Source organism: Dryobates pubescens, chromosome 11, assembly GCF_014839835.1.
Source record: "Dryobates pubescens isolate bDryPub1 chromosome 11, bDryPub1.pri, whole genome shotgun sequence".
Classification (NCBI taxonomy): Eukaryota; Metazoa; Chordata; class Aves; order Piciformes; family Picidae; genus Dryobates; species Dryobates pubescens.
In genome coordinates this window covers 24,737,789-24,762,105 of record NC_071622.1, presented here as the reverse complement: position 1 = coordinate 24,762,105, position 24,317 = coordinate 24,737,789, and the positions used below count along the sequence as shown (strand labels likewise).

The 24,317-nt window shown below is 40.3% G+C and overlaps 1 protein-coding gene across 1 annotated transcript; it reads left to right on the top strand.

Annotated features, from left to right (window-relative positions):
* Positions 1 to 1,427: 1,427 nt before the first annotated feature.
* Positions 1,428 to 22,847, top strand: SLC25A24 (solute carrier family 25 member 24). Its single transcript, XM_009900904.2, has 10 exons — positions 1,428 to 1,716; positions 11,158 to 11,284; positions 12,035 to 12,122; positions 12,591 to 12,702; positions 15,341 to 15,499; positions 15,839 to 15,991; positions 17,243 to 17,350; positions 19,017 to 19,184; positions 20,343 to 20,493; positions 21,128 to 22,847. Exons 1-10 carry the CDS (start codon positions 1,531 to 1,533, stop codon positions 21,304 to 21,306), a joined length of 1,431 nt encoding a protein of 476 aa, XP_009899206.2. The 5' UTR covers positions 1,428 to 1,530; the 3' UTR covers positions 21,307 to 22,847.
* Positions 22,848 to 24,317: the final 1,470 nt, after the last annotated feature.

Here is a 24,317-nt window from a genome sequence, read left to right as displayed (position 1 = left end):
TGAACATGGACCAGCAACATGTTGGGCTGCATTAACCATAGCATGGCTAGCAGATGGAAAGAAGTGATTACCCTCTGCACAAGCTAGACTGTGGGTAGACACTCTAGTCCAGTTCCAGGCTCCCTATACCTGAAAACTGTGAATAAGCTGGAGAGTTCCTCAGAGGGCTGCCAAGATGTCTGAGGACTAGAGCATTTGTTCTGTGAGGAGGGGCTGAGAAAACAGCTTGCTCAACTAGGAGGAAAAAAGGCTTCCTGCAGACCTAAAACGAGTCCTCCTGCTTTCTGGTACCTACAGAAGGTTTATAAGGAATATAGCATCAAGCTCCTTAGAGTGGAACATGGTGGTGGGTATAAGAGACACCAGACACAAACTGAAGTGAGAGCAGCTCAGAGTGGTTCAAAAAGGAAAAGCTTTCTCTCTGTGAGGCCAGTCAGGCTGTAGAACAGGCAGCTTCACCTATGAAGCAAAACACCTAGACACCTCTTTCTAGTCTCTAAGGCCAAGCAAGCTGAGGTCTTTCAAAGACCAGCCCTAGACGAGGGGCTCTTAGAATCATAGAAACAAGAAGGTTGGAAAAGACCTCAAAGATCATCAAGTCCAACCTGTCACCACAGACCTCACGACTACTAGACCATGGCACCAAGTGCCAAGTCCAATCCCCTCTTGAACACCTCCAGGGACAGTGACTCCACCACCTCCCTGGGCAGCCCGTTCCAATGGGTAACAACTCTGTGAAGAACTTTCTCCTCACCTTGAGCCTAAACTTTCCCTGGTGCAGCTTGAGACTGTGTCCTCTTGTTCTGGTGCTGGTTGCCTGGGAGAAGAGATCAACCCCCTCCTGGCTGCAACCTCCCTTCAGGTAGTTGTAGAGAGCAATAAGGTCTCCACTGAGCCTCCTCTTCTCCAGGCTAAGCAATCCCAGCTCCCTCAGCCTCTCCTTGTAGGGCTTGTGCTTGAGGTCTCACACCAGCCTCGTTGCCCTTCTCTGGACACGTTCAAGAGTCTCAATGTACTTTTTAAATTGAGGGGCCCAGAACTGGACACAGGACTCAAGGTGTGGCCTAACCAGTGCTGAGTACAGGGGCACAATGACTTCCCTGCTTCTGCTGGCCACACTATTCTTGATGCAGGCGTTCAGCAGGCGTTCATACGTGCTCTTCACAGACTTCAACCTAGACTACAGTGAGCCAAAGTATCGAGGCTGGGGTGTCTTGCAGCGTTGATAGTATTTCTCTCCTTGTACTGGAAACGCTGGATACAATCACGTAAACGCGCGAGAAATGGCTCACGGCATTGCAAGGCGCTGCGGCTACCGCCCGCCCTCTTCCCTCACGGCCGAGCGGCAGCACCGCCTAAGGGCGGCCCCCGCTCTCCTTCCTCCCCGCTCGCCGCTGAGGCGGGCCCGGGCCGGCTCCTCCCCAGGCAGCTGCGGGCGTTGGCGGCAGCGCAGGCGGTGCCGCCCGTCCGCGCCCAGCCCGCGGGAGCCGAGGGGCGAGCGCCTCGCCGCCAGTCACGCACGGCCCCGCCATGTTCCAGCTCGTACGAGGCCTCGTTCTGCCGGCGGCCGCCTGCGACGGCAGCAAGGATAACGACTCTCGGTACGCTAATCTCTTCAGGAAGCTGGACCTCAACGAAGATGGGAGGGTCGATATCGCTGAGCTCCAGACGGGCCTCCGGGCCATGGGCATTCCCTTGGGAAAAGAGGCGGAGGAGGTAAGAGCGGGCCGGGGGCGCGGTGGAGGCCCTTCCCCGGTCTTCAGCAGCTTCACCGCGGCGCTGCATCCCGGAGGAGCCGCTGCTGCCGAGCAGCCTCTCTCCCGAACTCAGCGGTCGTGGGGAGGGTGAGGCGCGGCCCACCCCGTCGCCCGCCTTGTCAGAGAGCGGACGCCTCCCGACTGGGTCTCGCCGTGATGGTCCCGGAGCTGCTGAGGACCCGGGAGCCGCGTTCGGGGCCATTGGGACGCGCCTGGATGAAGTCAGCCTGGGGCCTGCCCTTTTCCCAACCGGGGACTGCTCCGGCGGCTGTGTTTTACGGGCACGCCTCAGGGCTCCGAACGAGGAATCCCGAGGGCGAGCGCTGTTCGCGAGCAGTAAGGGTGTCGGCGACTGTAGTGCCAAGTGGGCACGGCCGGGTTTATTCATTGTGAGTTGGCTTCTGACCTCCTTTGATTCTGTGTTGCCCGGTATTTGATAGCGTGTGTCTCCTCCGGCATGATAGAGGATGGTAGTTACAGTTTCAGTCTGTCACTCTGCATAGTCTAGGTCAGAACAAACTGCGGCTTGCTTTGGAAAGCAGGTAAGTAAGTCTGTATAACAGTAGATTGCAGTATCAGAACTAGTTGCTGCAGATAGGTGTCTATGAACATGGAAATGATTCTTCCTGGTATGAGCTGTGTCAAAGACCAAGGTCCTTCTGATGGAAAATACACACTTGTAACAGTTCTGATCAAAACACAAATCACACACTTGTTCTGTGGATTCTTCAGTGATCAGGTTGAGCTGTTATTCTGTTGTCCTGATATCGATGTTGTGACCTCACAAGTTAGTAAAACTTGAGTCACCAGATGTTCTGGTGTAGTGCTAAACTACAGTAGTAAATCTGACCTGTACTTGAAGAGAAAATTCTCTTTCTTAATTCTTCTCAGTAATCCATGGTGATCAGAATATAAACCCATTTCATGTACAATTCTGTAAGCCTGAGCATTTGTGTAGTAAGGCAAATCTGCATTGAATAGGCACACATAGGTTCAGGTCAGGCTGAACAGGTATAGCTGAGATCAGAGCTGGAGCTGTTAGTGTAGCAGTCCCGTTCTTTGTTTCAGGATAAGAATGGTTAGATGGCATTCTGCTGCCATGCCTCTACTAGCTGTTGCATACTTTCTGAAAGAGTTTTAGTAAATTAAATTTAAATTTTACTGCAGTGTTAAGAGATCTGTTGGGTCCGTGAGTTTCCATGACCTTATATTAGTCATGGGACACTGCCAATTCTTGACCATGTTCTCATTAGTTGCACTTAATTTTACCTGTTTTTGGTATATCTAGTTCTCTGTCTCAGGTACTTAAGAGAACAGTACCCAGCAAGCCTCTTGAATGGTGCTTATGTGAGAGTGTAAATGAGAGCATGCTTTCACTTCAGTATTGCTTCTGGTCTTTACAGTAAATTCGTTTTGCATTCTCAGGTCCTGGTGTATAAAGTAGGGACAGTTTAGCCTGTTTGTTTTTACGTGAGAGCTGTCAGTATTCAGAACATGTTAGATGCAAACTTCAGTCGTTGAAAACCTGCTGTACCAGTTTGACTGTAACAGTTTGGGGGGATTGCTTATGTTGAACAATAGGGGAACATGTGACCAGTTAATTTTCTGTCATTTAATAAGGATGGTCTTCCTATATAACTCACTGAAAGCCTCAAGATACAGCTGGTTGCTTCTTAAGTGTTGAGCAACTTGGAATTGAAGTCTCAAGTTCTTTCTCAAGATTGGTGTGATGCCTTTCATTAATAGTGCACATCTGAGTATCTGTCAAATCTTGTGAGTTGCTACAGGATAAAATGGAAGTGAAACCCAGGAAGTTGATAGAGATAACCTAGACATCTAGATGTAATGGAGAGCAGAAACTATCTTCCTTCGTTGCTTAAGAAACATCAAGTAAACATAACAAGCCAGGAGTCATGTTGCACGTTTGAGAGGGGTGGAAGAATTGTTGAAGTACACTGAAACTTCTACATGCTCACCATTTAAAACTTGATGGTAGGCATGATTTGAACTGGAAACTGAACTACTTATATGTAACTGTTAATAACTGGACTTGTTACAAGAGAGCCTGTGTAAAATGTGCCTCTAGCTTCTTTCCTTTCTTTACATAGCTAACCTGCTTCCTGTACTTTCTGCAGCTTGAATTTGCCTTCTCCCACTTACTTCAAGCTTGAAAGTGGTGTGGAGTTCAGTAAAATGTCTTACTACTTGATTAGAAGGTATTTTGTTAAGGAAATCAGCTATTGAATCCTATTTGTGTTTGAAGAGGCAGAAGTAGTGTTATAGCTGCTAATAACTGATGAGTAAGGAAATGTGATGCAGACATACTACACAATAATTAGTCTTAGCTATTGAACTGCTCAGCCCTGCCAACATACAGGCACCATGGAGTAGGCAAACCTGGGGATATCCTAAAGCAGAGTATGCTTATGTGCCTTATGTCTGGGTTGGGGTCTCAGGCTTTGCCCTGTCATTATGTTCTGGATCAGGGTTAGGTTTCCAAAATTACCCTTGCAGGGCTGGCTTTGATTGCATGGGATGAAATCCACACACATAGGAATGTTGGTCACTGGACTTCTAGGGAGCATAGATACTTCCTGGTTAACTCCTGGTAAGGGCCTGTGTGAGTATTGCTCTGTTTTACTGTGAAGTCAGGTGGTTCATCCTAAGTCATCATCTTTGCAGTATAAATTAGTGCTTGTGTACTTCACTCTTTGTTTGAAATGCAATTCCTCTCTAGAAGAAATAAGCAGTCCTTAAAAGATGGAAAGCTGCTGTCCACATGAGTAATGGACTGCTGGTATACTCTTTTTATTTCACCTTTCATCAGTTGTCTTGGCAGCTTTATGAATGTTTAAGGTCTGGTGAGGCACTCTTTTAGGTGAAGTAACTGTAGAAATGAGAATTTATGTCAAACCATGTGATAAGCTTTGGAGATAAGTTGTATGTCCCTCTAAGGAAGACTTGTTTTGTTTGGTTTTGTTTTTTAATCCCATAGCAAGGCATCATAGCACAATGTGACAGAAGCTCCTGGCTTTGAGTTCCATTTGGCCTACCTCCTGTCAGTCTCTGACAGACAAAAGTAAACCACTGGAAAACCTGAAATGTGTGTTGCATAGAGGCTGCCAGGATGACTCCTGGTTTCTATTGTAGTGTATTAGCTGCCAGGAATGGGTCATTTTGCAAAGCCTTATGAGAATTTCCTGACATAATACATCAGCACCTACAAAGGAGGATTTGTTGTGGTGACAATACCAAATGATGCTCTACAAGCAATGTTAACAGCTATTGTTTGGTCACTTCGATTATTTGAGTTGTTCAGTAAAGAGACAAAATAGATGCTGAGATCAGATCTGAAATGATCTCTCATCTGTGTCTTCAGAATGCTGTGAGCCTCTTAGGCAGGAGTGCCATAAATGGTGTGAATGGTTATATGAAGTCCTATTTTTGTTCACCCTCTCCTTCTGTTGCAATCAATCCTTACAGTAAACCTGTAGGAGGCAAATCCCGTGTTTTTCAAGCTTCAGTTAGTGGTAGGAACAGCCAAGCATTCAAAATCAGGTACTATTTATACATTGGGTCTTGGAGCTAGGAATAGGAAGATGTTATTCCAATGAATAACTACATTCTGGAGTCAATAAAATGATCTTATTTGGACTGACTCTGTCAGGTTTTGACATAATTCTTTGGCTTGCATTAAGTCTCCTTAGATGAAGAAACAGTGTGGTGAGACACCTCTGTGTGGTGGAAACAGGGCCCAACGAGTCTTAAATTCTGAGCCATTAGGAGATGGTCTGTTTAGAATAATTGTCTGTGTTTATGAAAATTCTAGTCCAACAAAGTCTAAAAATACTCAGAACACCCATAGGGTGTTGCTGCCTTTAAACCACAGGAGGTTCAGAATGCTGCCACATGAGGCAGCCCTCTGTGCAAGTGGCCAGGTGAGAGCAGGGCCAGGTGAGAGCAGGGCCAGGTGTGCATCACTGCTGCCAGTGCCTTTCTCTGGCCTCTAGAAACTGCAGCTGGAGAGTGCTTCCGAGCTTCAACTTTCCATACCTGTTCTTGGTCCAGAAAGCACATACTTGTTTAGTGACTGAGCTAAATATGTCCTCAAACATTTCCATGGTTGAGGTTTTTGTACTTTTCTTAATTTCGGTAACTTCCCTTACATGGCAAAATTAGGAGGCTACTAGGCCGAGTTAATGGAAACCTCTTAATTATGTTGTAGCTTGGCTTGAAAGTCACAAAAGGCATTGGTTACTTCAGCAACTTAGAAACGTAGGCATTTTCAGCCACATGATACCTACTCAGAAATAACTATACATGATATGCAGATTCATGTAAGTTTCAGCTTTTCCAGGTCCCTGTCATTCTTTATGTGAAATGAAGCTTTCTCTCACCCGGTACTATAGAGTTAGTGTAGACAGACATCTTTGACTTTCTACCAAAACTGATGTCATATCATGATACTGTCGAAAACTGGAACCATTTAGTTCCTCGAAACTTTGCATTTCAGGTCATAATACATGCTACAATTATGTCTGATTGTGGATTCTTAATTGTGAGATAGGACAAACAGACTTCAGTGGTAAGCAAACATCTAAGTCATTGTTTCATTTTGGTATGTGCAGCTTCAGAAGCTTTTTACTGATTTGTGCAGTAGTCTCCAAGTCCTCATAGGAAAGAGCAAGATGAATATGTTTGTTTTCGTAACACTTTAAACATCCAAGGAGATAAAAGGAATTTTTTTAGTACTAACTTGATAGGTTTTTTCCTGAATAGTGACAGGGTGAAGTGAATGATTAATTCTTCCTCTTGTTGCTGCGAAGTGCAAGAATGCCAGGCACCAAATATGGAAACCCCCACCTCTGAAAAATCCTTTAACTGCATGTTGAAGTGCTTTGTTAAATCCCTGTCTTGAGACAGCACTCTGTCTCAGGTAAACAAACAAGGTAAACTGGTGAATTGTTTATGGTAATTGTAACGCCTCTGGAGCAGAGTGATCTTATTGAATAGAAAAAGTGAGTCTACCAAGTACGTTCAAAGTCAAAAATACCAGTGTAACTTGCAAGGAATGATGAATGAAGGTACAAGGAATACTTTGTATCTCCCATTTACACTGTTTCAGATTCTTGAACTCTAATTCATAGCTATGACTTGAGAGAATTTATCCAGATCCTGAGGGAACGGCTTCTGCAAGGCATATTGGAGAGCATACTCATGGCTTGAATCTCTTCCTTTTTGGGCTTGTTTTACAGAGATGTTATCTGAAATGGACCTGCGAGCAGACTTCTGATAGTGTCTTCCGGTTGCAGGGAAGAGCGATGCTCAGGATTCAGAACAGGAAGGCAAAGCTCTAGAACTGACAGCAACATCTGTGCTAATGCCAAGGGTGCAAGTCTGCTGTACTGAAGTGGGGCTTGACTGTCTCTCTGTGACAGGTTTAAAAAGCCTACTTGGGTACTGTTTCTTTGGGAGACAAATATAAATTCAAATTCAAACAACTTGAGAGATTTTTTTGGAGGCTGTGCCAACTACTGTTTTGCTCATAATACAGTGTTGTGTTCAATTTCTGGAGGTTAAGTGTCAGTGTAATTTTTAGTGTGTTATGTGGACTCACTACCTGGGGTATAATCCTGTGTAGACACATCCTCAGGCCTTTTCTGTTTGTGCTGTACCTCTCCCAACTGGTGCCATTTGGCAGGACTGACTAATCCTTTTTACTACTGATTGTTTTGTTGTTATCATTGTGTCATAAATTCGTGTAGTCTTGGTGGATATAGATAGGAAAAAGACAGTAGCTTTTAGTATTGTAGGGTACTTACCCAGTAAAGAGAGGAGAGTTGCATATGCTTGAGCTGTGACTGAATCTGGCTTCCAGTAAGATAATAACTTAAAATCATAGCATGTAGAACTATGTGAGTGGCTGGAACTATGTATTTATTTTGGAGGTGAAGGGGAAAAGAGTCAAAAAGAGGGAAAGGCAATATCCTGATTGGTTTTATATGTAATACCTCTGTTTTTGAAAGAAAATGTCAAATTTGTGAATGTCCAATGCAGTTCTTACAGTGGTGCTCGTGTTTTTGCTTTGCAGTGTTTGCAACTGTGGCCTTTGGAATTCTAATCATAGATTACAGAACAATGAATTGCTAATTACATCAATTATTTGTCTTTAAGTATTGGGGTTTTTTCACTTGTTTTGCAGATAGCACAATAGGAAGTCAGAAACACCCAGTAACTTCTTAATGGATCACTTCCTTTTAAATATTCTTTATATTGTATTAATTAGCTGAAATAAGAAGCTAATGAATAGATGATTGGTTGTCATCTGTACTGAGCAGCCCTGCCTTTCTTCCACAACTCAGTTTTGTAACCAGAATATCAAGGCTTAAGCACAATATACAAATAATGATAGCAAGTAATATAAAAAACTTGAGAATTTAAGGGAAAATTCTGCATAAAAGCATTGAGTTTTTTTGTCTTTACATTGTGGCTATGAATGTGTTAAAGTTCATTGTTCGGGCACAGAATAATCTAATAATTCATCAGGCCGCTTACAGAGTGTCAGGGTTTTGAGGTGTATATAAAGCCTGTCTGTAACCTTTCTGATTTATTTATTTTTTTCTCCCAACAGACCTTCTGGCTCAGGTTTCCACACCAAATACAGAGGTCTTCTGGAGAAGTAGGAATTCAACACTGTAATAGGCTTTATGCAATACAGAAACTGATTCCATGTTTCAGTCTACTTGTGGTCTTTCATATTGGTGTTGCCTTGCTAGGCGGGACTTGGAAAGCATCTGTGTTAACAAAATGTGCAACTGAAAAAGAAGAAAACTAACAGGGGGCGAGGGGAAAAAAGAGGAAAAAGGCAGCAGTGTCGTGACCAAACAGATCAACACAGGAGCATTGTAGTCAGTATGTGTGCAGGCCCCTAGCATTAAAAAGAAAGATCATTGAAACTGTCTTCTTATACCTATCATTAATTATCAATTCTTTACATGGTCACCATTTTGCTTTTACCTAGTGAATTGTCTTTATTGTTTGGGGCTCAAGCTTTTAGACAATGAGAAAAGAAATTGCCTGCCTCAAAAACGAAACATTTTGCTCTTGGTGCTGAGCCTGCATAAAGGTGAGGTGATCCCACAGTAAGTCTGTAGCAAGAAATGGCAAGATTTGTGGCAGGCACACTGAACATTGTTTCCCAGGACTTAAGGAGAGGACTGGCATCTAATTTGGTTCCTGCTCTATTGTTGTAAGCATGCCTGTTTTTAAATGCATCCAATTCTCCTCCATCAGAGAAGTTGGTGAACCAGGAATTGGCACAGCGACAAGTGGTTTTAAGTGTGCAAAATCTGGTAGTGTATTAAATGCAGAGCAGAAAAGTTGGATCCCTTGTTCAACTAAAGTGAGGGAGATTGAATGTTGAAACAGTTTGCCAGGGGAGGCTGTGGAATCTCCATCTTTGGAGGTGTTCAAGACTCAGTTGGATGTAATTCTGCACAATGTGATCTAATTAGATGTGCTTTGAGTAGGGGTTGTGCTGGATGGCCTCCAGAGGTCCCTTCCAACCTGAATTACTACTTGATGCTGTGAATGGGCAGTTTGTACCTGGGAGTTCCTGTGCTATAGAATCCAATGTCTTCCTGCTGGCTATGCCTATGGTGTATATAACCCCTCATGAGTGAGTTTCTGCCCTCCAGGTGGAAGGCGAGCTCCTTTCAGCATTCCTGTTCGTTCTGCAAACTTGCAAATTACTGGTATTAATCTGAAACCTTAACACCCACATAATTAGTACATTTTGTAGGCACTAAGAGGCTTTTATATGAACTTTTAAATTTGTAATGTGAGAAAAATGCATGGGCCTGCGGAGGAAAAGCACCCTTTTGTTTCCTGTCACTTCTGTTCTGCTTCCCTGAGATTGGCTGCGACTGGCTTTAAGTCTGGAAAATAACTGTAAAAGCAAAAGTAGGCAATGGAGGGTATGTTTGTCCTTACCCTTTTATAATTGTTGCAACATACAATCCACTCATTTGGCAGATGAAATGAAAGGTGCCTCACTTCAATACACACGCTAATTGCCAGCTCTCTAAACCCCCTAGGAATTTCAGTGGAGGTTTTGTAATTAGAATTTTATTCTTTTTTCTTCCTATCTGTAGGCTGGAACAACACTTTCCTTGTTCTTAATTTCTGTTTGTGTAGTTTTGATAGCAGTAGGGAATAGTAACAGTTTGTGTTGATCAGCATTCCCATGAAGTGTGTGTATGCCTTCTACATAAATTGTTTTTTCTCAGTAGCTTGTAGAACTCTAGCAGAGCGTTCGGGTCCTACAACACAAGGTGCCATGTGTGCAGGACAAGATGGTTTGAGATTATAGTGTCTGATGGGAGGGCCCTTTTTCTAACTTGAGTAATTTGAATGGTGGGTGGGGTTTTTTTTGGTTGGTGGTTTGTTTTTTTCTTTATATTTGGGTTCTTTTGAATGATCAATCTATTAGCATATCAGACTTTGAAGACAAGTCTCAGCAGTTACAGGCTGATGTTTGGTGGGGCTGGTATAATTTCCTCTTTTAAAAAAGTATGTTTAGACACACAAAGGTGGTCAAGTAGTGTTGCCTAGGCTGTGTTTCAGGCTTATTTCCTGCAGTGCTGGCAATTGTATACCATGCATTCATCTGGTAGTTAATTGTAGATGTTCCTTATCTGTAGGATTGTTATTAGGAAACACGGGCCATAAATGGAAGATAGCAGTGCTTGTCTTTGTTATGTAACAAAGTCTGTTGTTTGATTGGATGGTTTGAATTTTTTCAGGGTTTCAGTTTGAAGCAGAAAGCCCTGCCTTTTCAGACCCTGATGGGTAGAAGTGTTAGTCAAGCAAGATCTTTGAGTAGTTAGTTAGTTAGTTTTGGTCAATGGTTAAATACTTAATTGCTTAATTAGTAGGTGACTGGATTAAAAGACCATTATTAAGACTGTATTTGTTAAATTTTACTGACATAATGACAAATTTCATGTGTAATGAGGAAAGTCACAGGCTTAAAGTTGTTTGGTTACATGGTTTTGGTCCTGTTCCCCACCTTCTTCTCCACAAATTGATACCCATAGGTGTAACTTGCCAGTGCTGGAAGTAAACCTGAAAATCTTTGAGAAGGAAAATGATGTAAATGATAAATAATGTGTTCTTAAGTCTGTCTTTGCTGCTGCTGGTTTTTACTCTTTATGAAAATACTGTGTTAAAGTCTGAAAATAAAACACAGCTCTGAAGTGTATGCTTATATGTTTTCTTGAGTTGATTCCCAAAGTGACCAATAAGATACTTTTCTTAAAGCCAGAGCTGTGCCATGCAGTTGTTCCTTTGTGACTTGCTGTAATATAGAAAAGTCAAATGTTGACTTTTCTCTCAACAGAAAATTTTTAAAGCTGGAGATACAAACCAGGATGGACAGCTAGATTTTGAAGAATTTATGCGGTATCTTAAAGATCATGAGAAAAAGATGAAACTGGCTTTTAAGAGCCTGGACAAAAACAATGATGGTATGCCTTGATTGATTTTATTTGCTCAAATGTTGTTTGAGGAAACTGCATTAAAGGTTGTGTTTCTTGATATTCTTTATCTAAACTGGAGAAGAAAAGTTGTGACTGTGGAGCCCCTCTGTTCCTTAATAGAAACATAGAATCAATAAGGTTGGAAAAGACCTCAGAGATCAAGTCCAGCCTCTCACCCAAACCCTCGTGACTAACTAAACCATGGCTTCAAGTGCCACATCCAGTCCTAAAACTACCACACCATGTCCCTGTGCACCACACCTGCACTGATTTTGAACTCTTGCAGTGCTGGTGACTCCATCACTTCCCCAGGCAGCCTGCTCCAGGGTTTAAACACTCTTTCAGTGATAGGATCATAATTACAGTTTGCTATAGATTGAAATAATGAATTATTATAGTTATTTTTTCCTTTTTATTATCTTTTAGGGCTGTTGATCTGGGGCTCTTTTTTTCTCCCAGATGGAGAAACTGTAACAAAGTTTCTAGGTATTTATTAAAGATAAAATAGTTTTGAATGTGCAGAATGTTTGCATCTCATTTGGTTGTATATTTTTAACGTGCTAGCCTTTGCTCAGTCCCTGTAATGGACAATCCAAAACCAGAATTTGTGTTTAAATGTTTATTGATTTGTCTTTACTATTATGTAGGTATTAAAATGGAGATGAGTGAGCTCCAATATGCTAAGTGTATTAAGATCCAAGGTTTAAATATTTATCATCTTTTTTTTCATGTTTCAAGGAAAAATTGAAGCATCAGAAGTTGTCCAGTCCCTCAAGATACTGGGTATAAGCATTTCAGAAAAACAAGCAGAAAAGATCCTGCAAAGGTCAGGCATTATTATTTCTTAAAGTATTTTAAGATTCTTTGTATTGCTTAATATTTTCATAATTCAGAACAGGATAAATGGGATTATAACTATAAAAGGTGTTGGTACCTTTATAGGAATTCTCCCATATTTCATCTGTTCTTGGTTGATGTTAAGTCTTGGGAGGAGAATGTTAACTCATTTCCGTGTAAATGTTGTTGATAGAATGAAGTGTTCTGTTTTGAAGTGAAATATGCCAGATGCATTTGGATAGCAGAAGCACAGTATTGCAAGGCCATGACAGATATAGCCTTGAAGTCTCATAAGGAATCAGTTAGTTGTCACTTATGTTATGGCAATTACTTTTTATTTTTTTTTCTAAAAAAGAGTGGGGAGGAAAGGCAACAAAACAGAGCAAAACTTCATCCCAATACCTGCTACTATTTATTTATATGTATATTTTTTTTTTTCCCCCCAATTTCTTTTCAGTATTGATGCTGATGGGACAATGACTGTAGACTGGAATGAATGGAGAGATCATTTCATGTTTAACCCAGCTGCAGACATTGAGGAAATAATTCGATACTGGAAACATTCCACTGTAAGTTCATGTTTTCTTTTTACTTACTGCTCTTCAGTTCATCTATGCTGGGTTAATTTTCAACATTGATTCTAACAGTTTCACAGTTGTTCTATTTCAGGCACTTTAGTATTTAAGATTGTTTCTTTTTTTTTCTTTTCACTTTGTGAAAGGCAATCAGGATAGTGTCATCTGAATTTTATTCCACAGAAAGATAACAACCATAGCATTTAATCTTTTTCTTTTCATATTACAGTACATTCTTAGGTTCAGTGCTTTTGATGTATTGAAACAGATTGTAGAAACGTTTTAACTGTTTCTTATGTTGAATTATTTCAGTGTCTGCATTTATATAGTAATACTATCATAAAAGCACCCATATCCTGAGTGTTGGTTTTCAGTGCACAAACACACTCTCGGTGCTGACTTAATAGACAGCAGTGGGCTGTCCACTGGCAGATAAAAAATGTTAATGTAACCGTTCAACAGGCCTGTCTAGCCACTTCAGTGACTGACTTCTAAGAAAAAATAATAAGGTAAATCAATAATATTCCTGTTTGCGAAGTATCCTTCCTGTAGATTATTGGAGTAACTCATAGAGTTAGGTAAAGATAGATTTCTTTTAATATAGTGAGACTATTTATATCTTCAGGGAATAGTCTGTGTTTCCATAATAAACAGGTTATGAGATCTAAGAGCTTTGAGTGTTTCACACTGTACAATCTCAATTCAGAAATGCTTGCCAAAAGGGAGTCAGCTCCCTGTTGTCTAAAGGAAACACTATAAGGACTGCTATGAGATCAAATAGTCCTAGTCCCAGCTTACTTAGTGGAAAGAAAAAAAACCCTTTGTTTTAACAAAATGCTTCATATTAATATTGTTAAACATAATATATTTTTTAAAAATATTATGGAATGTCATTAGTTTTATCCCTAAGAAACAATTTTTGAAGTCTGTTGTGAACTCCCAGTGTTGCAGTCAGCTGATGACCCAGTTATCACAGCAAACAAAATCCAGCTCTCCAGCAGCACAGCTGGTGTTCCAGATAAGAGCAGATGTGAGACCTCACGTGCTTGCCTGGCATCAACAGCTCTGCCAATGTGTTTTTTATTGTAATATTTCAATTGCTGTCAGACTCTTCCAAGCAGACAGCTACACTGGCATAGAATTATGTGTCGGTAGGTGTGGCATTTGTTACAAACACCCTCCAATTTAGGTTTTTTTCTTAGTTGTGTTTAAGGCTTGGTAGACACAAGGTTTAAATCCTGGTAGATACACATATCTCTAAAAACATTAAAGTTATGTATTAAAAGTTCTGATTAATCTTTTGATGATTCCATGTAGTTGAGCAACTGATGACACCATACTTGGAAACCATGGATGTCAGAAAGATGAAAGGATTTTCAAATTAATCTGTTCTGTGTTCAATATCCACAACATGAGGTGCTTATCCTGTTTGTCCCGTGGCTCTGCTTATAGCCATAGACTTATGTCTTGAACAACTTTATCACTAAAGCCTATCAGGTTGAATGGTAATAGAATCATGAACCTTTTAATGAAATGTCAAACTTCTGTAGTTAAAAAAAAGTCATTACTGTGTCTGTTGGTGTAACTGATGATAAGAAAATATATAAAGTGTCATTAAAACTCATCATTTTGTAAGATACTCTGCAGCAACTATTGGAAATAGAACATACCAATATATTTGAGAATTAATCCTATGAAAAGCGACTGAAGGAGCTGGGGCCGTTTAGTTTGAAAAAGAGGAGGCTGAGCAGACACCTCATCCCTCTCTGCAGCTACCTGAAAGGATGTTGTGGAGAGGTTGGCGCTGTTCTCTTCTTGCATGTAGTTAGTGATAGAACAAGAGGGAACAGCCTCAAGCTTCAGCAGGGCAGGTTTAGACTGGACATTAAGAAAACTTTTTTACCAGAACCAGTGGTCAGACATTGGAATGGGCTGCACAGGGAAGTGGTTGAGTCACCAACCCTGGATGTGTTTAAAGATCATTTAGATGTGGTGCTTGGGGATATGGTTTAGGGGTGAACCTTGTAGAGTAGGTTTATCGGTTGGACTTGATGATCCCAGGGGTCTTTTCCAACCTGAATGTTTCTGTGATGCTGTGATGGGCTATAAAAATGCCACTTTAAAATATTGGTGAGGGAAGTCCCACATGTGTGTGAATGAATTGCCGTGAGAGAGCAATCTTTTGTTAGCATCCTTAGGAGATTACTCAGCTAATCTCAGGAGGCTGTCCGGTGAAAGGTTAGCCGCAACATAAAAGCGTTTGAGCTGTAGCCCTGACTGTAAAGGTCTACCAACCATGACAGGATGTCTCTGCTCCAGCCGTACTTCAAGCAGAAATTTGTCCTCATTTTCAATGAGGATGGTGCAGTCTTTGAAATGGTGGGTCTGTGCTCTTACTGCTGAATATCTGTCTAGAAGTCATTAAAAGCTGCTATTCGTTGAACAGCAGTAGTAATCTGTAGCAAGTTAATTATAGAATGTAAATTAGAGATTTTTCTTTTTAACTAGCATTTTGTTTGTGTAGTTCCAAGTGTTAGGTTAATTTGGAATTGGAACTGTTGATAAAATTGAGAGGATGGAATGAGATTATTATTTGCACATCAATAGCTACATTTGCTTTGGATTCTGATAGGTGCTGGATATAGGAGATAGTTTGACTGTTCCAGATGAGTTCACAGAGGAAGAGAAAAAGACTGGACAGTGGTGGAAGCAGCTGCTGGCAGGAGGAGTGGCTGGTGCTGTCTCTCGAACAGGTACAGCGCCATTAGATCGCCTTAAAGTGATGATGCAGGTAGGTTCAATGGTCAAGAACTTTTTAGTTTCCAGTGCATTACTTCAGTTTTCAGAAAACTGATGGCCAAATACAGAATCTAAATTATGGAGGTCTAGTTAAGTTTTGACAATTTCCCTATTCTGTATTCATTAAAATTGTCTTTTTCCATTGTTATATATTGGCTGAAGTGTAAACAAAGTATTTTAACACTTGTGCCATTAAAATAAGATACTTTAGTTGTTTTTTCAGTAATGGGTGTATTTTTGCTAGTTGATATTTGAAGCAATTTAATACTTGCATGATGAGTTTTACAATGTAAACAGCAGTATTGTTTACTGTCACTTTGGGTGTTTTTAGGTTCATGGTTCAAAGTCAAACAAAATGAATATAGCCAGTGGTTTTAAGCAAATGTTGAAAGAAGGTGGTGTCCGATCCCTCTGGAGGGGAAATGGTGTGAATGTGGTGAAAATAGCTCCTGAAACAGCTATTAAGTTCTGGGCTTATGAACAGGTAAGATGATAACTTAGGAATGAAAATCATGGTAAATGAAATATGATATCACTGTTCATTATTTGCACTGTTGTGTTATGTAGGAATTCTTATCCTGGTTGTGGATTTTGACACAGTAATTTAGAGTGACTTTCACATTTGAGACAATAGAATAGAATAAACCAGATAGGAAGAGACCTTCAAGATCATTGCATCCAACCTATCCTCCAACCCACCTAATCAACTAAACCATTTAAAATAGTCTATGATTCTGTGATTTATTCTGTTAATAGAATACTTGGTATTAGGATGATATTGTTGTATTACAAACAGTGTAAATAAACTGAATCTGTCATACATTTTATCCAGTCTGTATAGCTTTACATGGAGTATTGCATTGATACCTAATTTGTTGCTTTGAAGTGACAACAACCAAAAACTTTGCACAATATGCTAGCTGAACTTATACAGCATTCTTTCAAAGTCAAATATCACTGTAAGATGCTCTCATCCTGGATTTCAGAGTTATATTTACCTCTGAATCAGCTTTAAGCATCATGTTAAGGTCTAATCCTCCTTTGGAAAATGAACTCCTGTTCTGGTGTAGTTAAGTGATCATTTTTTTTCCTCTGTGGAGCTTGCTAGTGCCTCAAGTAAGGCTTAGATGAACATATTGCACATTTCTGTACAACTGTGCAATAAAAGCACACAAAGACCCACTCAGGTAAACTTTGGGATATCACAAAACTGAATGACAGGTTTTGATGCCATAGAGTAACCTTGAGCACATTATTCCTTACTCTTGCTCTGCCTTTTGGGAGCTGATGGCACATTCTTGTGTGATGTTCTCTTGAATGAAACAGTGTGTACTGCTCTTGTAAGTGTCTCTGTGAGTGTGATAGTTGATCTTCCTTTATTTGCTTGAGGAAGTGGATCTGCAAGGAGGTTCCTCTTTGTTATGTGGGGCCATAGTGTGGGTACCATTGTGTTGGCTGTTTGTAGAATACCTGACAGTATTGTGGTTGGCTGAGGTGTTTAATGTAAAGGATTCTTGCAGGCTGGAATATTTATGGTATTCTTGATAATCCTTGCCCACAGAATTGCAGTGAGTGTAGTGCTAAGTATGTTGGGTTAGTAAACATAACTGTGAATACATGAAAATGTAAGTACAGCTTGAAAAGACATTTTTGTACCACACTTCTGCCTCTCCTAGTAACTCTTGCCTCTCCTAAAAAGTATGTGGTATTTATTTGACTTGTTTTATCTATACAGTATAAGAAGATACTCACTAAGGATGATGGAAAGTTAGGCACAGTTGAAAGATTTGTATCTGGTTCCTTGGCTGGAGCAACAGCACAAACTTCTATTTATCCCATGGAGGTAAGTAACAGAGACTCTACTTCCATTAGATACTTCGCCAAAGGTCTGGTTCATTTTCAAATCAAACTCCATTTTGCTCTTGCAAGTATTGTAGGAGTTCCTCTATATTTTTATATCCTAATTTATTTTTACTTTAGACTTCCTTGCAGAATTTCAGTTACAGACATTTCAGAATATGCTATGTGCTAATTGATACTTGCCATTTTTCTGCATATTGGGCTGTATAATGTTATTGAAAGCAATGTTTAAATAAAGCATAGCCCACAGGGGAAAAAATAGTACAAGAATGCATTTCAATTCCATGCATATTCAGGTATTTTTTAAATTGGGCATAAATCTTTTTCTCACTACATGTAAGCAAGGAGTGATCTTGCCTGTAGCAGAACAGATGAAGTTCTGTTACATTATAACTGGGAGACAAGTCTGATTAGGAGATTATAACAACTACAGCTCCGGCTGGGTGGATTAACTACTCATCTCTGTAGGACCTATTTGTATGTGGCACTACACGTTGCACTTTAACTAGTGTTAGTATATTAACTGTTCTAGGGTAGCTATTTCACATCCTGCTTTTCATAATTAGAAATAGGATGCACTTCCTTTACTGCTGGTTCTTCAGAAAGTTTATCTTGTGCAAATAACTGGGTCCCTTGGGTCTGGGATTAAACCTATACCAACTCTGAGATTTGGAAGTAATGGGAAATGTAATGTAAATACCCTTTTCATCAGGAGGGGTGTTGGGGAATAGAACTTAATGGGTTTTAATTGATGGCAATGGTAATGAGCTCTTTTTAAACAGCAGCCTTATTGCTGGAGCTGCTGAATCATAGTTAGCCTGAGTACAGAATGAATTAAGCTACAGAGTAACTGAAATGTTAGGTAGATCATCTAGATTATCCTGATCAATGGTGAACTATTCTGCAGTGTGATGTTATGATCTTTCTAACAAAGATACAGTACTGTCCTAGAAAAAGGTTTGTAGAGTGTTTTGAAGTAAATGAGAAAAGCCAAGTGTGAGGAAGCTTCTGAGGAACCTGCAACCACGTGAGCCTTTGAACTAGGCCAAATTCTTGCTCAGGGAATTCCTTCTGTGATTTCTGTTGGATACTAATATTATTTTCTTTAAGGTACTGTACAGACTTATTTGCATTATTAATCAGATGCTGGGTGTCAGTAGTAGGACTCAATCTCCATATCCCTTAACTACAACTCAAAGGATTCTTGTTTTTTGAAAGTTTGGTTGGTTTTTTTTGTAATACGCGTTGGTGTTCCCAGGCCAGAAGTGTCATCTGCTAATATGTCAGTGCTTTCACTTGTTCTTTAGCTATTGCTTCTATTAAATTTTGCCCACACTGTTGCCTTCAAAGTGATCAAAGATTTGCTTGCTGCCTGTATTAATCAAGAAAAGAAAGCTAAAATGCAATTTTAAAAGAGGCCAATGCTTTATAAGCTAGTGTGTGGTAGTATGTGTGCCACTCTGTACTTATGATAAAACCTGAAGAAACCTGCAGAGCCATAACAGTACTCATCACAAAGGAGATTTGAAATAGCAAAATGCAAAGCAGGTCCAGATAACTGAGTAAGCAGAGGTACTGTGTTTTCCTGTGTTTGTAAGACACATTAATAAATAGGTATGTAAATAAGGCTACTATTTTTCCTCCTTTAGGTTTTAAAGACCAGACTGGCTGTGGGTAAAACAGGGCAATACTCTGGAATGTTTGACTGTGCTAAGAAGATCCTGAAAAGAGAAGGTGTAAAGGCCTTCTACAAAGGCTATATTCCTAATATTCTGGGTATAATTCCTTACGCTGGCATTGACCTTGCTGTTTATGAGGTGAGTTTAGGTAGCATGTAGCTTTCATTGGTTAGTTTATAAAAAAGATAAATGTTCTTTAGAATATCTCTATCATTAATTAGGTCATGTTAGATCTGTAATCTATCATGATAGCTTTTTTATATGCTTGTAGTAATACAATTGCCTCCCATTTAAAAATAAGCAAATGAGAATTTCCACTAATCTTACTAGACTTTAATGTTGTTCTTTCTTTGTCCCTCCTGGAGGGAAGTGCCTGTGCTGATGGGCCCTTAAATGTGGCAGTTAGCAAATAAATCTATTGTAAGACGCAATTATCTAGAGTGTGGCAATACAATGTGCTGATGTACCTCACTAATCCTGTGGCACTGGAACATACACATTTGATAGCAAATATGGGCCTTAAAAGAACTGATCTGATAGTCAGGTTATGTTGCCTTCTGTGCATTTGTGATACTTAACACATTTGTTTTGCCATTCTCTCTGCTTTATAATTGGATTATAGTAACCCAGGTTCCTGGCATATCTGTGCACATCACCAAAATTCTGTGTGACACAGAGTTGTTATGAGGTGTTTGAAACACCACTCTTCTTTCAAGAGGACCTGCCACCTCTTGCATTCATCAGGAACAACTGATATGTTTTGTCTACCCTAGGTGCTAGGTGTTGCTTCAAAGTGTGTTAAGTAACTGAGATGCTCTGACCAATATTTTTCCTAGTCTAGACAAGTCTCCTTTGTGACACTGCAGTGGTAATCAGCAGAATTGTTTGATCAAACATTTTTCCAAGCAGTATGGAAGTTGTTCTCTGCAGTTTGCATCCTTGCTTCTTCATAGGGTGACATACTTAGTTGTGTGAGGAGTTTTACCCTGTAGGGTGCTGAGCTGTGTTTCCCTCCTCCTTCCCCTGCCAAAGTATTAATAAGTCTAGAACATGGAGACTGTTATTGCTGCAGGGTCTGTTAAGGATTTGTCTTCTAGCCATTAACTTGTGTGGTCTGCTTGAAGTCCTTCCCTGTGTGCTAAGGTGCTACCTGTGGGCTTTACATCCGTCCTGCATGCTTGCTTTTAGTGAGATCAGTACTTTCCAGGATTGAGCCCCTAAGATTTGTTGTTAATAAAGTTGCATTTGCTTAATTTATTGAGCACAGATCTCTTACTTAATTTTATATCTTGGCAGCTCTTAAAGAGTACATGGCTAGAACACTATGCATCAAGCTCTGCTAACCCAGGTGTTTTTGTGTTGTTGGGATGTGGTACTGCTTCCAGCACTTGTGGGCAGTTAGCCAGTTACCCTCTTGCTCTTATCAGAACACGCATGCAGGCTCAAGGTGAGTTCTGTTGTACTGAAAATGTTTCTGTGTGGTCACATCAAAATTATATCATTTGGGATAGCCATAGGAGAGTTATGGGAATAAAAAAAACCCAACTCAGAAAACCAAGGAATTATCTGCAAAATCCTTCTTAACGTTGGTCTTTTCTCCCTATTACGCCGAACATTGTTCTCCAGTAAACTTGATTTAAATGTAACATTGCAGACACAAGTGCTCTCTCTGCTTTGAGAGCTACATTCCATGCAAGAGTACCAGACATAGAGCTCCTGTCATAGTTTGGGAGCACTTGTCTAAAATGGAAAGGACTTGCATCATCCTGTGAAAGTAGACAGCAATGTTTGTTCTAGAGAATATTTAATAATGACAGTTTCATAGCTGAGATTTTTGCTTTATAGACTCAAGGATAGGAGCCTAAGTTTCCAAAGGAATGTTGGTGCATTAAAGCTTTTCATCGGGATTTAGACACACAGATGTCTCTCAGATGTCTGGAATTTAAGAGATCTCTTCTCTGTGAGGACTGAAGTTATAATCAGTGGTCCTAGAGGTGACAGTGCACTCATCACCCACATATTTAATACTTAGGAATTTTAACATTACTAGAACTGTTTAACACATTATCATTTTGTTCTAGCCTCCATAGAAGGAGCTCCACAGCTAAACATGGTTGGTCTCTTTCGAAGAATTATTGCTACAGAAGGCATCAGAGGACTTTATAGGGGCATAGCCCCTAATTTTATGAAAGTGCTTCCAGCTGTCAGCATCAGCTATGTTGTGTATGAAAAAATGAAGCAGAACTTGGGAATAGCATGAGTGAAGAAAGAAGGTGAGATGCTTCTAATCTTGTTGAAATAGAACAAAAATGATTCCTCAAGCAATCTGCTCACAATTGGAGACAGATCTTTATGCTGCAACTTCTACTTTTGCCCTGAAGTGGCAAGAAACTTTTAAAAATTCTAGTTCACCATTTCTAAACAGATGCCTATATTGCACTTTAAAATATCACTGAGTTTGAAGAAAAATCAAGAAACTATCTAAATCATCAATATGTATTTTCAGGAAATTGTGCATATTTTACTCATTGGCTTTGGGTTTTTTTGTATTTGTCTTCCTTAAATGTGTATTTGGCCTGGATCAAACCAAAGGTAGGAGAAGTTTATACTGCCTTGATACTGAATATATGAAAGTGACTTTTTGTTCTGTCACACTGCCTATACTCAAGTAATTCACAGGCAACCTTTTGCATGCCTATAAGTAAGCACATATTATTGCTATTTTTGAAAACTTGATATTAAGGTCATATGAATAGGTTCTTAGATACAGGCAAGGATGAAATAACACATGAACATGTAGCCCATCACCTTTTTCTTCAGGCTAACAGGTTTTGTTTGTTTGTTTGTGGTTTTTTTCCTTATTGAAAGAGTAAGAGCCTAAGAAAGTGCTGTCCCATGGTATCAGAATACCTCAAATGGATTTTACACGGTATTTTTGTAGTACAATCAGTGATTTTCATAACTTGTTGCACTGGACTCGAATTTCATTGCACTTATGGTTAGTGGTGATAACATTTCCAACAAGCTTAGTGGTACAGCTGTGTGTTTCATAGAGTCATAAAATGCACAGGAACAGAAAAAGCCTGGTTAGTAGGTCCATTCCATACAAGTGCAAGTTGCTGTTTAAAAATGAGGTGAAGGATCCAGTATTAAGCTGATAGTGATTGTAACACAGCCAATAGAGGAGCTCATCATAGCTGCTGTGTGAAGAGAAATGCTTCTCACTTTGGACTCCCCATTCTTTTCCTTGCTCAGAATTACATTATGATGTAAAGGTTTTATAAATCCCCCTTCCCTCACACTTTTCTGTGCACACTAGCTGTGTGCAAGAAATTCAGGCAGTGGAGGACTGAAGCATCTTTCCCAGGTGACCAAAGGGGGCCCATTGGGTTGATGTTACTGGAGCAAGCAAAGCATGCACACAGAACTTGTTGTTGCTTGAGAAACAGCTCCTCCTTGAAAAAACAAAGCAGTGCTCCCTCGATGCAGAAAGTCTGCTGGTGTTTCCATGTACAGGTACTCCTAAAGTGACTTCCTTTTTTTTGTTTGGGAGGAGGGATGGATGTGCAGCATTTCAGTTGCCTTCAAGCCTGAGCGCTGACATGGAGTCACACTTACTGTCAAACCCATTTGTTATGCTTTTTCCATTTTCTGCAATGCGTGGTGTCTTAATCTTTGTAAATTCTAGATTAGACTTATCTTGACCTTCTAAAAGCAACTGCTCTTAGATGACTTCCTGAAATTGGATTACTGAAGGAAGACCATTGTTCCTGTAAGGTTATTAAGCTTTTTTTTGTTTTTTTTTCCCAACAAATGAGCAAGCAAACCTCTATAACTGCCTGAAACTCCCTTGCCCACTTAATATTTGGGCCATAGTTTTTGAGCAGCAAAGAGACATGAATCTGCGTTCAGTGCTTCCAAGGCTGATGTGTATTCTTCATAAACTGATAAATAACAACTCCATGAAATTTGTATTATAAAATGTTGGTTTATCAGACTTCAGACAAGGGCAGCTTTAGCTGTGTCTTTTGGCCTTCCTGTCAGGGAAACCTTGGACTTGGCACTTTTTAAAAAACAAACAAAAACCCAACACAAAAAGTCATTCTATCCAAGTCATCCATGTGTAAAATGCCTTTGTGATCTGAATGTTTCCTGGGTTTGCCAACATTCTTGTACCTTTGTGGGGTTTGTGAGATCGGTTCCCAATCCCGTTTTATTTGACTGTGACCAATGAGCAAATGTATTGTGTGTTTGTGATGCTGAGATGACTTTAACAGTGTCTGTCTTCTGGACTTTCTCCATCTTGTTTATACTGTGCAAGTGCCATTACGAGTGCTGAAAATTATGGTAATGATGTTTTCGAATGTGGAAAAGATGAGGTAATTAAAATTTAATTTTTCATTATGTGCCTTTATGATGACTGTGATCAACTGAGTATTCTTTGTTTTTCAAATGTATGTTTACCTTTCTAGCTCTCTGAAACTACCAGTTTCTAATAAATGTTTGTTTCCTTATTTGGTTGGAGTGTGCTGATGTTTGTTTTCTTTTCTTTTTATTTTTCATGGCCTAATAGTGCCCTTGTGGCTGAGAGGGCCAGTGGCATCCTGGGGTGCATTAAGAAAGCGTGTCCAGCAGGTCTAGGGAGTTCTCCTCCCCCTCTACCCTGGTGAGACCACACCTGGAATACTGTGTCCAGTTTTGGGCTCCCCAGTTGGAGAGAGAGATGGATCTAATGGAGAGAGTTCAATGGAGAGCTATGAAGATGATTGCAGGACTTGAACATCTGTGAAGAAAGACTGAGAGAGTTGGGGCTGTTTAGTCTGAAGAAGAGAAGGCTGAGAGGGATCTTATCGATGTCTGTAAATATTTGAGGGGTGGGTGTCAAGATGAAGGTGATGTCCTGTCACTGTGTGCCAGTGAAAAGAGACTAAGGAACCATGAGTTCCTTAGAACCATGAGCTAGAACACAGGAGGTTCCACCTCAACACAAGGAGGCACTTCTTTATGGTGAGGGTGGAGCAGGCTCCCCAGAGAGGTCTCCTTTTCTGCAGTCTCCTTCTCTGGAGAATATCTCTCTAGAGATATTCAAAACCTGCCTGGATGCATTTCTATGTGATCTGGTATAGGTGATCCTGCTCTGGCAGAGGGCTTGTACTGGATGATCTTTTGAGGTCCCTTCCAACCCCTAACATTCTGTAACTTAATTTACTCTGCATGTGTGCCATGGCTATCTTACTAAAAGCATACTCAGTAGCCAGCGTTGAGAACTTA